We start from the raw sequence: 14,351 nt of genomic DNA on the forward strand, positions 1-14,351 counted from the left end.
AAGCTCTTCAATGGATTCTGAATCATCCAGCGTGTTTTGCAGGCAGAGCAAAACAAAAAGAACAAAACAACGGATGTATCTTTCCGGACCGGATCTTTCCGGATCTTTACAGGCCGTCGGTAGATACACGCAACACACATTCATTTATTTATTTTGTAACTATTGCGTACTCACTCGTCTTTGGAGGAAGTGCCAGTCTTTAAAAGGATAAGAGAAACACTGTTGTTTGTGGACAGAATGACAGCCGTTACAGACCACAAACGCTTGAGAGAGACGCGTCAAATCAACCTCACTGATCGTCAAAGACTTGGGACACTAAAGGATTGATTGTTGTAGTCACTCATTCATGTCTAATGGTTGACAAGCTACTGTGATGAAATAACGCAATTGAGTTGTTCCCCAACTCGCTCCCCCTCTCTCTCTTCACATTCCTTGTTTTCTCCCTTTCCTCAACACCCCTCCTGCGATCCAGAAATACACATTCTCTTTGTCCTCTGTCTAAGCGTGAACATGAAATGACGTGAAAACTAAGACGAAGTTCAAAGAGAGAAACATCCTCTCCAAGGACAAAACACTTCAAAGCCCACTTCCTTTTTTTCACCGTCTCTCCCCCTCAGATGAAGTCGTATCCACTGTCAGTCAGGACCATGAGGCAGACTTTAATGTGCTCTAGCTTCCGGAAGACTCTCCAGTTCTACTGGCTCCTCTAAGACAATATGAGACGGTTGATCAGGGACAGAGTGGACTCTAATTCAGAGGGTAATCGGTTTCTACGGCTGTTTTCTGCACCTTCCATTACGTGCCGTCTGGATCTGCCCACGACAAGCAGGTCTAATGACCTAGCTGGGGATCTGCTTGGCAGCACAGTTGTGCAATGCTTCTTACTATAATTGATTATAACTGTACATTGCTGTTTACTTTCCTCCCCTTCCACTGACCCCTCACCTTGATCTCCTTGCGGGTATCTCCGGGTTTGAACACCAGCGTTCCCTCGCTGTACTCGTAGTCAGACCCGGCGTTGGCCGAGCCGTCCTCGGTCCGGTAGTCCACGTAGAAGGTGCTCTCCCCCAGGCCCCCTTGACACACCACAGCCAGCCTCAGTACGCCGCAGTTCTCCATACACTGGCTGTGGGTGCTCTCGAACGCCAGGCGGCTGCACTCAGCCAGGTCGTCGTCCTCGCAGACCACTTCCTCGTCCACGGCGGCGGCGCGGCGGGAGTGGTCGGCGGCGTGCCTCTTGAGCACGTTGCCGGCGCCGGTCATCATGCGCGTAGCCTGGATGCGGTAGAAGGCGCGGCTCTTCTGTTGATGGAGGAGGGCGTAGTAGTTGGCAAGATCTACCAGCTGATCCAGCTCCTTGTCTGGAAACTTCTGCTTCAGCTGCTTCAGGATGCGGATCACCTGGGGGCAGAGGAACAGGGGTTGAAAAAGAGGGACACAGACACACAACGTCAACCCAGAGAGAAGGTTTGTGACTCTTGTAGGTTCAGCACGTTAGTAGCTCTTAATGTTGAGGTGGTTGAGGTGGGTGTATCAACGTCAACCCAGAGAGAAGGTTTGTGACTCTTGTAGGTTCAGCACGTTAGTAGCTCTTAATGGTCTCCTTTGCTCCAGTGTGTTTGTATGTGTGGTTGAGGTGGGTGTATCCTCTTCTTCTCTCCATCTCTTTTACTCTCTCTAGCCCTATCTATTCCTGACAGGTGCTATGTGGGTGTACATGAATGGGATGAGTATATCCTCCATAACCCCCCCTCCCTCTCTCTCTGTCCCCACCTCTCTCTCCTCCTCCCTACTGTACACCTCTCCTCCTCCCTACTGTACACCTCTCTCCCTCCTCCCTACTGTACACCTCTCTCCTCCTCCCTACTGTACACCTCTCTCCTCCTCCTCTACTGTACACCTCTCCCTCTCCTCCTCCCTACTGTACACCTCTCTCTCTCTCCTCCTCCCTACTGTACACCTCTCTCCTCTCTCCTCCTCCCTACTGTACACCTCTCTCTCTCCTCCTCCCTACTGTACACCTCTCTCCTCCTCCCTACTGTACACCTCTCCTCTCCCTCCTCTCCTACTGTACTCTCTCTCTCCTCCCTACTGTACACCTCTCTCTCCCCCTACTCACCTCCTCCCTCCCTACTGTACACCTCTCTCTCCTCCTCCCTACTGTACTCTCTCTCCTCCCTACTGTACACCTCTCTCTCTCCTCCCCCTACTGTACACCTCTCTCTCTCCTCCTCCCTACTGTACACCTCTCTCTCTCCTCCTCCCTACTGTACACCTCTCTCTCTCCTCCTCCCTACTGTACACCTCTCTCTCTCCTCCCTACTGTACACCTCTCTCTCCTCCCCTCCCTACTGTACACCTCTCTCTCCTCCTCCCTACTGTACACCTCTCTCCCTCCTCTCCTCCCTACTGTACACCTCTCTCTCACCTCCTCCCTACTGTACACTGTACTCTCTCTCTCCTCTCCTCCTCCCCTACTGTACACCTCTCTCTCTCCTCCTCCCTACTGTACTCTCTCTCCTCCCTACCTACTGTACACCTCTCTCTCTCCTCCCTACTGTACACCTCTCTCTCTCCTCTCTCCTCCTCCTCCCTACTGTACACCTCTCTCTCTCCTCCCTACTCTACACCTCTCTCCTCCCCTCCCTACTGTACACCTCTCTCTCTCCTCCTCTCCTGTACACCTCTTTCTCTCCTCCCTACTGTACATACTGTACACCTCTCCTCCTCTCCCCTCCCTACTGTACACCTCTCCCTCCTCCTCCCTACTGTACCCTCTCTCTCCTCTCCTCCTCCCTACTGTACACCCTGCTCCCTCTCCTCCTCCCTACTGTACACCTCTCTCTCTCTCCTCCTCCCTACTGTACCCCTCTCCCTCTCCTCCCTACTGTACACCCCTCTCCCTCTCCTCCTCCCTGCTGTACACCTCTCTCTCTCCCCTCCTCCCTACTGTACACCTCTCTCTCTCTCCTCCTCCCTACTGTACACCTCTCTCTCTCCTCCTCCCTACTCTACACCTCTCTCTCCTCCTCCCTACTGTACACCTCTCTCCTCCTCCCTACTGTACACCTCTCTCTCTCCTCCTCCCTACTGTACACCTCTTTCTCTCCTCCTCCCTACTGTACACCTCTCTCTCTCCTCCTCCCTACTGTACCCTCTCTCTCCTCTCTCCTCCCTCCTCCTCCCCCTGTACAACTCTCTGTACACCTCTCTCTCCCTCTCCTCCTCCCTACTGTACACCCCTCTCCCCCCACTGTACACCTCTCTGTACACTCTCTCCTCCCTACTGTACACCTCTCTCTCTCTCTCCTCCTCTGTACTCCTCTACTGTACACCTCTCTCTCTCCTCCTCCCTACTGTACACCTCTCTCTCTCTCTCCTCCCCCTACTGTACACCTCTCTCTCTCCTCCTCCCTAATCCTACACACTCTCTCTCTCCTCCTCCCTACTGTACACCTCTCTCTCTCCTCCCCCTACTGTACACCTCTCTCCTCCTCCCTACTGTACACCTCTCTCCTCCTCCCTACTGTACACCTCTCTCCTCCTCCCTACTGTACACCTCTCTCCTCCTCCCTACTGTACACCTCTCTCTCTCCTCCTCCCTACTGTACACCTCTTTCTCTCCTCCTCCCTACTGTACACCTCTCTCTCTCCTCCTCCCTACTGTACACCTCTCTCTCTCCTCCTCCCTACTGTACAACTCTCTCTCTCCTCCTCCCTACTGTACACCTCTCTCTCTCCCTCTCTCTCTCTCTCTCTCTCTCCTCCTCCCTACTGTCCCTCTCTGTACAACTCTCTCTCCTCCTCCTCCTCTCTCTCCTCCTCCCTACTGTACACCTCTTTCTCTCCTCCTCCCTACTGTACACTCTCTCTCTCCTCCTCCCTACTGTACACTTCTCTCTCTCCTCCTCCCTCTCACTCTCTCCTCTCTCTCTCTCCCTACTGTACACCTCTCTCTCTCTCTCTCTCTCTCTCTCTCTCTCTCTCTCTCCTCCTCCCTACTATACACTTCTCTCTCTCCTCCTCCCTACTGTACACTTCTCTCTCTCCTCTCCCCTACTGTACACCTCTCTCTCCCCCTCCCTACTGTACACTTCTCTCTCTCTCTCTCTCTCTCTCTCCCTACTGTACACTCTCTCTCTCCTCTCCCTCTCTCTCTCTCTCTCCCTACTGTACACTCTCTCTCTCTCCTCCTCCCTACTGTACACCTCTCTCTCCTCCTCCCTCTGTACTCCCTACTGTACACCTCTCTCTCTCTCTCTCCCTCTGTACACCTCTCTCTCTCCTCCCTACTGTACAACTCTCTCTCTCCTCCCTACTCCTCCTCCCCCTACTGTACACTCCCTTCCTCCCTACTGTACACCTCTCTCTTCCTCCCTCTCTCTCTCTCTCCTCCCTCTGTACACCTCTCTCTCTCCTCCCCACTGTACAACTCTCTCTCCCCCTACTGTACACTCCTCTCTCCTCCTCCCTCTCACTCTCTCTCTCCTCCCTCTCTCTCTCTCTCTCTCTCTCTCTCTCTCCTCCTCCCCACTGTACACCTCTCTCTCCCTCTCTCTCTCCTCCTCCCTACTGTACACCTCTCTCTCTCTCTCTCTCTCTCTCTCCTCCTCCCTACTGTACACCTCTCTCTCTCTCTCTCTCTCCTCCTCCCTACTGTACACCTCTCTCTCTCTCTCCCTACTGTACACTCTCTCTCCTCCTCCCTACTGTACACTCTCTCTCTCTCTCCTCCCTACTGTACACTTCTCTCTCTCCTCCCTACTGTACTCTCTCTCTCTCTCCTCCCTACTGTACACTCTCTCTCTCTGTACTCCTCCCTACTGTACACCTCTCTCTCTCACCTCTCTCTCCTCCCTACTGTCCTCTCTCTCGGTGTACACACCTCTCTCTCCCTCTCCTCCTCCTCCCTACTGTACACTCTCTCTCCTCCTCCCTACTGTACACCTCTCTCTCTCTCTCTCTCCTCTCTCCCCTACTGTACACTGTACACTGTACACCTCTCTCTCTCTCTCCTCACCTCTCCCCTCCCACTGTACACTCTCTCTCTCTCCTCCTCCTCTACTGTACACCCTCTCTCTCTCCTCTCCTCCTCCCTACTGTACTCTTCTCTCTCTCCTCCTCCCTACTGTACACCCTCTCTCTCCTCCTCCCTCCCTCTCTCTCTCTCTCCCTCCCTACTGTACACTCTCTCCTCCTCCCTACTGTACACTCTCTCTCCTCTCCTCCTCTCTGTCCTCTCTCCCCCTACTGTACACTCTCTCTCTCCTCCCCCCTACTGTACACCCCTCTCCTCCTCCCTACTGTACACTCTCTCTCCTCCTCTTCTCTCTCTCCTCCTCCCTACTGTACACTCTCTCTCTCCTCCCTCCCTACTGTACACTCTCTCTCTCTCCTCCTCCTCCCTACTACACTCTCTCTCTCTCTCCTCCCTCTGTACTCTCTCTCTCCTCCCTACTGTACACCTCTCTCTCTCCTCTCCCCTACTGTACACTCTCTCTCTCTCCCTACTGTACACCTCTCTCTCTCCCTCCCTACTGTACACCTCTCTCTCTCTGTACCCTCCTCCCTACTGTACACCTCTCTCTCTCTCCTCCCCCCTCACCTCTCTCTCTCTCCTCCCTACTGTACACTCTCTCTTCTCCTCCTCCTCCCTACTGTACACCTCTCTCTCTCTCTACTGTACACCTCTCTCCCTACTGTACACCCTCTCTCTCTCCCTCCTCCCTCCCCTCTCCCTCTCCTCCTCCCTACTGTACACTCTCTCTCTCTGTACACCTCTCTCCTCTCCTCCCTACTGTACACTTCTCTCTCTCCTCCTCCCTACTGTACACCTCTCCTCCTCCTCCCTACTGTACACCTCTCTCCTCCTCCCTCTGTACACCCTCTCTCTCTCTCTCCTCTCCCTACTGTACTGTACACCCCTCTCTCTCTCCTCCTCCCTACTGTACACTGTACACCTCTCTCTCTCCTCCTCCCTACTGTACACCTACTGTACTCCTCTCTCTCCCCCTACTCCTCCTCCTCCTCCCTACTGTACATCTCCCTCCTCTCCCTACTGTACACCTACTGTACCTCTCCTCTCCTCCTCTACTGTACACCCTCTCTCTCTCCTCCTCCCTACTGTACACCTCTCTCTCTCTCTCCTCCCTCTCTCCTCCCTACTGTACACTTCTCTCTCTCCTCCTCCCTACTGTACACTCTCTCTCTCCTCCTCCCTACTGTACACTTCTCTCTCTCCTCCTCCCTACTGTACACCTCTCTCTCTCCCTCCTCCCTACTGTACACCTCTCTCTCCTCTCCTCCTCCCTACTGTACACCCCTCTCTCTCTCCTCCTCCCTACTGTACACCTCTCTCCCTCCTCCCTCTGTACCCTCTCCCTCTCCCTCTCCCTCTCCCTCTCCCTCTCCCTCTCCCCCTCCCTACTGTACACCTCTCTCTCTCCTCCTCCTCCTCCCTACTGTACACCTCTCTCTCTCTAATCCCTCTAACAGCAGGTCTCTCTCACCTCCTTGCGGCTCTCGTCCAGCTCCTTGGTATTCTCTACGGTCACCATGGTGCTGTTGGAGTTGGGCAGGTAGGCCACGGTGCCCGCCGCATTGTTGGCCCCATCCTGGCAGTTCTCACTGGGCATCATTCCCACCGCCCCTCCCCTTGGTGGGAACTTTCCATCTATAATCATCTCGAAGCCTTTCGGAGTTGTGTCCCCCTCCGTCTCCACGACGATGCCGTGCTTGTCGGCGCGGTAACGCTTGGCCATGTACTTGTAGAAAAGCAGGCGTCGGTCGGCGATCCAGGCCAGGATCACACACACGGGGAAGTAGAGCAGGGTGACCAGGGCCTCCCACACCTGAACACAAACAAAGACAGGGGACCATTACAAGACATACATCCGAACTGGGATGAATTGTTTTATACACATTTGCTAACACACACACACACACCTCCACTACTCCGGGTGAGATGACGGAGAGGATGAGGAAGAGCCAGATATAGGCGAAGATGCTCCAGAAGGCTGTGATGAAGAACACGCGCAGGTGTTTGATCTTCCTGGTCTCTCCTTCAGGGATGACCCACACACAGATGGCGATGATCACAAACATGTTGAAGGCGGCGCTGCCCACAATGGTGCCAGGTCCCAGCTCACCCGCCTCAAACCCGTGCCCACACACCTAACCCCCGGGAGACAGAGGAGAGAGAGACTTTTAGAGAACTGTTAGAATAAATCAAAAAGGCCATGTACAAATTGTACGTAAATGTTATATTGGTAAGATTTGACAATACGCTTAAAGTAGATATCCGTTTCATTTTCAGCTTCATTCCAGTATAATACACTGCTGCTGATATGATGTCGCTGGGAGGGGATGTTTATGATGTGACACCCATTTATGAGATGTGGTCGGGGGAGTCTTTATGATGTGACACCCACTTATGAGTTGTGGTCGGGGGAGTCTTTATGATGTGACACCCACTTATGAGTTGTGGTCGGGGGAGTCTTTATGATGTGACACCCACTTATGAGATGTGGTCGGGGGAGTCTTTATGATGTGACACCCACTTATGAGTTGTGGTCGGGGGAGTCTTTATGATGTGACACCCACCTCTATGACCGACAGCAGGATCTCTGGGGCGGAGGAGCCTAGAGCCATCAGAGTCAGGTTGGACACAGTCTCGTTCCAGATACGTACAGTGGCCACAGACGTCTCTCCGCCTGGCATGGTGATGGTCACTTCCTTCTCCTGCAGGACAGACAGACAGAGGTGGGGGGGGGGGTCACACACACAGGCAATCACTCTATTCCCCTCCATCACACTCCAGTATCTCACCAGCAGACTCATACATATCTCTCATCTCATTTAGATAGTTACTGTAAAAGAAGAAAAAAACTGCTCATAAGCCTGAGATGGGGAGTAGTGGGAACCTGGAGATTTCATTCCTCTCCACATATAAGCATGACGGATGGTATTTACAGTATCCTGCCACGAGGGAGGACGTGTCCCCGACTGCCTGGCAGAAGGAGAGGGGACAATCTGTTATTCTAATCAAATCAAATTTGTCACATACACATGGTTAGCAGATGTGCGTGCGAGTGTAGATAAATGCTTGTGCTTCTAGTTCCGACAACGCAGCAATATCTAACGAGTAATCCAACCTGACAATTTCACAACAATTACCATATACACACACAAATGTAAAGGAATGAATAAGAATACGTACATACAGATACAGTGCCTTGCGAAAGTATTCGGCCCCCTTGAACTTTGCGACCTTTTGCCACATTTCAGGCTTCAAACATAAAGATATAAAACTTTTTTTGTGAAGAATCAACAACAAGTGGGACACAATCATGAAGTGGAACGACATTTATTGAATATTTCAAACTTTTTTAACAAATCAAAAACAGAAGAATTGGGCGTGCAAAAGTATTCAGCCCCCTTAAGTTAATACTTTGTAGCGCCACCTTTTGCTGCGATTACAGCTGTAAGTCGCTTGGGGTATGTCTCTATCAGTTTTGCACATCGAGAGACTGAATTTTTTTTCCATTCCTCCTTACAAAACAGTTCGAGCTCAGTGAGGTTGGATGGAGAGCATTTGTGAACAGCAGTTTTCAGTTCTTTCCACAGATTCTCGATTGGATTCAGGTCTGGACTTTGACTTGGCCATTCTAACACCTGGATATGTTTATTTTTGAACCATTCCATTGTAGATTTTGCTTTATGTTTTGGATCATTGTCTTGTTGGAAGACAAATCTCTGTCCCAGTCTCAGGTCTTTTGCAGACTCCATCAGGTTTTCTTCCAGAATGGTCCTGTATTTGGCTCCATCCATCTTCCCATCAATTTTAACCATCTTCCCTGTCACTGCTGAAGAAAAGCAGGCCCAAACCATGATGCTGCCACCACCATGTTTGACATTGGGGATGGTAGGTTCAGGGTGATGAGCTGTGTTGCTTTTACGCCAAACATAACGTTTTGCATTGTTTCCAAAAAGTTCAATTTTGGTTTCATCTGACCAGAGCACCTTCTTCCACATGTTTGGTGTGTCTCCCAGGTGGCTTGTGGCAAACTTTAAACAACTTTTTATGGATATCTTTAAGAAATGGCTTTCTTCTTGCCACTCTTCCATAAAGGCCAGATTTGTGCAATATACGACTGATTGTTGTCCTATGGACAGAGTCTCCCACCTCAGCTGTAGATCTCTGCAGTTCATCCAGAGTGATCATGGGCCTCTTGGCTGCATCTCTGATCAGTCTTCTCCTTGTATGAGCTGAAAGTTTAGAGGGACGGCCAGGTCTTGGTAGATTTGCAGTGGTCTGATACTCCTTCCATTTCAATATTATCGCTTGCACAGTGCTCCTTGGGATGTTTAAAGCTTGGGAAATCTTTTTGTATCCAAATCCAGCTTTAAACTTCTTCACAACAGTATCTCCGACCTGCCTGGTGTGTTCCTTGTTCTTCATGATGCTCTCTGCGCTTTTAACGGACCTCTGAGACTATCACAGTGCAGGTGCATTTATACGGAGACTTGATTACACACAGGTGGATTGTATTTATCATCATTAGTCATTTAGGTCAACATTGGATCATTCAGAGATCCTCACTGAACTTCTGGAGAGAGTTTGCTGCACTGAAAGTAAAGGGGCTGAATCATTTTGCACGCCCAATTTTTCAGTTTTTGATTTGTTAAAAAAGTTTGAAATATCCAATAAATGTCGTTCCACTTCATGATTGTGTCCCACTTGTTGTTGATTCTTCACAAAATAATACAGTTTTATATATTTATGTTTGAAGCCTGAAATGTGGCAAAAGGTCACAAAGTTCAAGGGGGCCGAATACTTTCGCAAGGCACTGTGTATGAATGAGTGATGGTATAAAACGGCATAGGCCAGATGCAGTAGATGGTATTGAGTGCAGTATATACATATGAGATGAGTAATGTAGGGTATGGAAACATTATATTAAGTGGCATTGTTTAAAGTGGCTAGGGATACATTTTTTACATCAATCTTTCCATTATTAAAGTGTCTGGAGTTGAGTCAGTATGTTGGCAGCAGCCACTCAATGTTAGTGGTGGTTGTTTAACAGTCTGATGGCCTTGAGATAGAAGCTGTTTTTCAGTCTCTCGGTCCCCGCTTTGATGCACCTGTACTGACCTCGCCTTCTGGATGATAGCGTGGTGAACAGGCAGTGCCTCGGGTGGTTGTTGTCCTTGATGATCTTGTTGGCCTTCCTGTGACATCGGGTGGTGTCGGTGTCCTGGAGGGCAGGTATTTTTCCCCCGGGGATGCGTTATTCAGACCTCACTACCCTCCGGAGAGCCTTACGGTTATGGGCGGAGCAGTTGCTGTACCAGGCGGTGATACAGCCCGACAGGATGCTCTCGATTGTGCTTCTGTAAAAGTTGGGGAGTGTTCTGAGGTTGAAGAGGCGCTGTTGCGCCTTCTTCACCACGCTGTCTGTGCGGGTGGACCATTTCAGTTTGTCCGTGATGTGTAAGCCGAGGAACTTAACTTTCTACCCTCTCCACTGCTGTCCTGTCGATGTCGATAGGGGGCTGCTCCCTCCGCTGTTTCCTGAAGTCCACGATCATCTCCTGTGTTTTGTTGATGTTGAGTGTGAGGTTATTTTCCTGACACCACACTCCGAGGACCCTCACCCCCCCCTGTAGTTCGTCTCGTCGTTGTTGGTAATCAAGCCTAACACTGTAGTGTCGTCTGCAAACGTGATGATTGAGTTGTAGGCGTGCATGGCCACGCAGTTGTGGGTGAACTGGGAGTACAGGAGAGGGCTGAAAACGCACCCTTGTGGGGCCCCAGTGTTGAGGATCAGTGGGGTGAAGATGTTGTTACCTACCCTAGTGATCTAGTGAATGGAGGAGTGATGGACGACGGGCTATGGAGACGTTTCAGGTTTTATTAGTTGGATGCATGGGATACACTGTCCTACGAAATGCTGACTTGCAGGTTCCTTTACATTTACAGTGACCTTGAGATGTGGGGTTGGTTCATTTTACTGCAGTGGGCTAAATCAGGGTCACACAGAGTGTTTCTTGGTAGTCGTAAACAAATCTACTTTGAAACAAAAGTCTACACCTCACACACATGGTTATGGGCTTAAAGAAAAGAAGACACCCATACGATGTCAGATATAGAGTTGAAATGTATTACTGAGAGGGCCTGTGCTCCTTGCCAGAGAGAGCCAGACCTGTGCTCCTTGCCAGAGAGAGCCAGGCCTGTGCTTGGGTGAATTTTGGCCCATTCCTCCTGACAGAGCTGGTGTAGCGGAGTCAGGTTTGTAGGCCTCCTTGCTCACACACGCTTTTTCAGTTCTGCCCACAGATTTTCTATAGGATTGAGGTCAGGCTATCTGATGGCCGACTTTGTTGTATGTTTGGGGTCATTGTCCATTTGGAAGACCCATTTGCAACCAAGCTTTAACTTCCTGACTGATGTCTTAAGATGTTGCAACAATATATCCACATAATTTTCCTGCCTCATGGTACCATCTATTTTTTGAAGTGCACCAGTCCCTCCTGCAGCAAAGCACCCCCACAACATGATGCTGCCACCACGTGCTTCACGGTTGGGATGGGGTTCTTCGGCTTGCAATCCTCCCCCTTTTTCCTCCAAACATAACGATGGTCATTATGGCCAAACACTTCAATTTTTGTTTCATCAGACCAGACAATCCTCCAAAAAGTATGTTCTTTGTCCCCATGTGCAGTTGCAAACCGTAGTCTGGCTTTTTTATGGCGGTTTTGGAGCAGTGGCTTCTTCCTTGCTGAGCGGCCTTTCAGGTTATGTCGAAATAGGACTCGTTTTACAGGATACTTTTGTTCCTGTTTCCTCCAGCATCTTCACAAGGTCCTTTGCTGTTGTTCTGGGGTTGACTGGCACTTTTCGCACCAAAGTACATTCATCTCTAGGAGACAGAAGGCATCTCCTTCCTGAGCGGTATGACGGCTGCGTGGTCCATGGTGTTTATACTTGCGTACTATTGTTTGTACAGATGAACGTGGTACCTTCAGGCGTTTGGAAATTGCTCCCAAGGATGAACCAGACTTGTGGAGGTCTACAATTGACTCAAGTGATGTCAATTAGCCCATCAGAAGCTTCTAAAGCCATAAAATCATTTTCTGGAATTTTCCAAGCTGTTTAAAAGCACAGTCAACTTAGTGTATGTAAACTTCTCATGCACTGGAATTGTGATACAGTGAATTATAAGTGAAATAATAAATGACTTGTGTCATGCATAAAGTAGATGTCCTAACCGACTTGCCAAAACTATAGTTTGTTAACAAGAAATTTGTGGAGTGGTTAAAAAACGAGTTTTAATGACTCCAACCTAAGTGTATGTAAACTTCCGACTTCAACTGTAACTAGTAAATTCACAATGGTTTTCGATGGCCCAACAATGAACTGAAATGGAATAATCATTAGCAGGTTAATTGATTATTGAATCGATTCCAGGGCTGGAATCTACTTCAGTTTTAAAAAAAAACTCTCGTCAGCAGAGAAATCCAATTTATAACAATGTCAAAGAGTCTGGACCAATTATCTGAAGCTTTAAATCAGATGGAACCAATAATTCAATACACTAAGTATCCTATTATTTTCCAAACCAGTTCGAACTTTAAAAAGTACCTGTTTATATCGTTCCTTTGTGTTCCTTTTTAACTAGCATTGAAAATCTATTTTTCTCTAATATATATCTTTTTTAATATCTTTTTTAATATAAACGAACAATTACAAAACATACAAACGACATCACACAACCCTCAACTACATAACACATGCCCAGAACCACCTGATGACATCTCCAGCCCTCGTATCACTCTCCGCCACATGGCCTCAAACTGCACCATGTTGTCTCTCTCCGTCGGAGGGGGAAGTGCAGGTAGCTTACACCCACACACACTGGCAAAGAGTTTCAGCTTGCAGGCAGACACTGGACACAGTTTCCGAGTGACAGAGTGAGGGCTTTTTGCATAGCTGCTTTGTTGCGGCCTTTTGTGGGACTAGAAAAACATGCCTTGACCATAAAGTAACTCTCTGAACCAGTTCCCGTGCTTTTAAAATAAAGGTTCTGCTGCGGAACTGTATCACTCTCATTCCCGGGTTCCGTTTCTTTAAAATGTTCATTACTTTCCGGTTTTCGGTTCGGTTCTCTGAACCGGTTCCAACCCAAGGGTAGAATCTCTTTCAGTTCATTGAGTCAGCAGAGAAGTATTGAAATATTGGAATTCCATATGGCCCCAGCGTCTGTCACTACAAGAAATGTAGAAACCCAAACATAGAAATAACACGTTCATTTGAGCTGTCTGTGGTAACACCGAGAAACAAGGCGGCATTCCTGGAGATGGAAACTGCTATGTCTATCACCCCTGCGGAGGCCAGTTTTACAATGCCTTTATTATAGAGTGTTTCGATGTTCACTGTGTTTGAGTGACAGTTAATGTAGTCTAGGGAGAGGTGAGAAAGGAGAGCCAACCACTGGGTCTAAGAGTGGGAGAGCTCTCTCTGTAAAAATAGCATCTTTTCATTCTGTTTCTATGTCATTTTCATTCTGTAGTGAATGAGACGACATCCCTCGTACAATGCTTTAACAACTCTATCATATGGATCGATCTGTCCCACGGTACCAACCTGTGAGGTTATGACCTCGATAGAGGCCATGAAGCGGTCTGCGATGATGGACACTCCCAGGAACATGTACATGAGACAGGTGAAGTAGACCACGGCCCTGGCTACCTGGTCGCCCAGCCCGGGGTTCAGGGGCTTCCACACGGGCAGCAGGGTGCCCGGCCTGCACACCACCGGCTGCGAGCACTTTGAACTGCTGCCCAGCCCCGTGCTGCTGTTGCTCCAGAACTCCGGAGACATGGAGGGATAGGACATGGTGGAGATGGAGCGGTTCTCTTCCTCTCCTCCTCCTCCTCGTAGAGACTCCAGGGCGCAGGGCGAAGGAAGGGGGAGGAGGAGGAAGAGGAGGAAGGGGACGGAGGCAGAGAGAGCGGTGGAGAGGAGTGCCATGGCGGAGAATGCCGGGGGAAGAGATGGATGAGGCGGACGAAGAGAGAGACGGGGAGAAGATGCCGGGCGTGGCTGGGAGGGGTAGGACTAGCTCACCTAGGAGGAGAGAGAGAGATGGATAGAACAGTAGGGAGAAGAGAGAGAGAAGAGAGAGAGGACAATACTTGGGTGGAGCCAGCAGCAAACATACACCAGCCTTTCATTGGCCTGTATGGAGTACGAGATAAATAAACCATCTGCCTCAAAATATATCTTTTTTTTAGCTAAATAAAACATTTCCACATTTGATAACTGAATCATTATTGTGGTTGACATAGAA

General features: G+C 49.5%; 1 protein-coding gene across 1 annotated transcript in view; it reads right to left on the reverse strand.

The window, feature by feature from the left end:
- LOC124005390 (sodium/calcium exchanger 2-like) overlaps positions 1 to 14,351 on the reverse strand; it is a 122,206-nt gene that overhangs the window by 25,894 nt on the left and 81,961 nt on the right. Inside the window, exons 2-6 of the mRNA XM_046314605.1 lie at positions 13,646 to 14,128; positions 7,603 to 7,740; positions 6,946 to 7,173; positions 6,510 to 6,851; positions 946 to 1,401 (exon numbers count right to left, since the gene is read on the reverse strand). Coding sequence (XP_046170561.1) covers positions 946 to 1,401; positions 6,510 to 6,851; positions 6,946 to 7,173; positions 7,603 to 7,740; positions 13,646 to 14,032 — 1,551 coding nt within the window. The 5' untranslated portion in view covers positions 14,033 to 14,128. The remainder of the gene's footprint in view (positions 1 to 945; positions 1,402 to 6,509; positions 6,852 to 6,945; positions 7,174 to 7,602; positions 7,741 to 13,645; positions 14,129 to 14,351) is intronic.

This window comes from Oncorhynchus gorbuscha, linkage group LG19 (genome assembly GCF_021184085.1).
Source record: "Oncorhynchus gorbuscha isolate QuinsamMale2020 ecotype Even-year linkage group LG19, OgorEven_v1.0, whole genome shotgun sequence".
Classification (NCBI taxonomy): domain Eukaryota; kingdom Metazoa; phylum Chordata; class Actinopteri; order Salmoniformes; family Salmonidae; genus Oncorhynchus; species Oncorhynchus gorbuscha.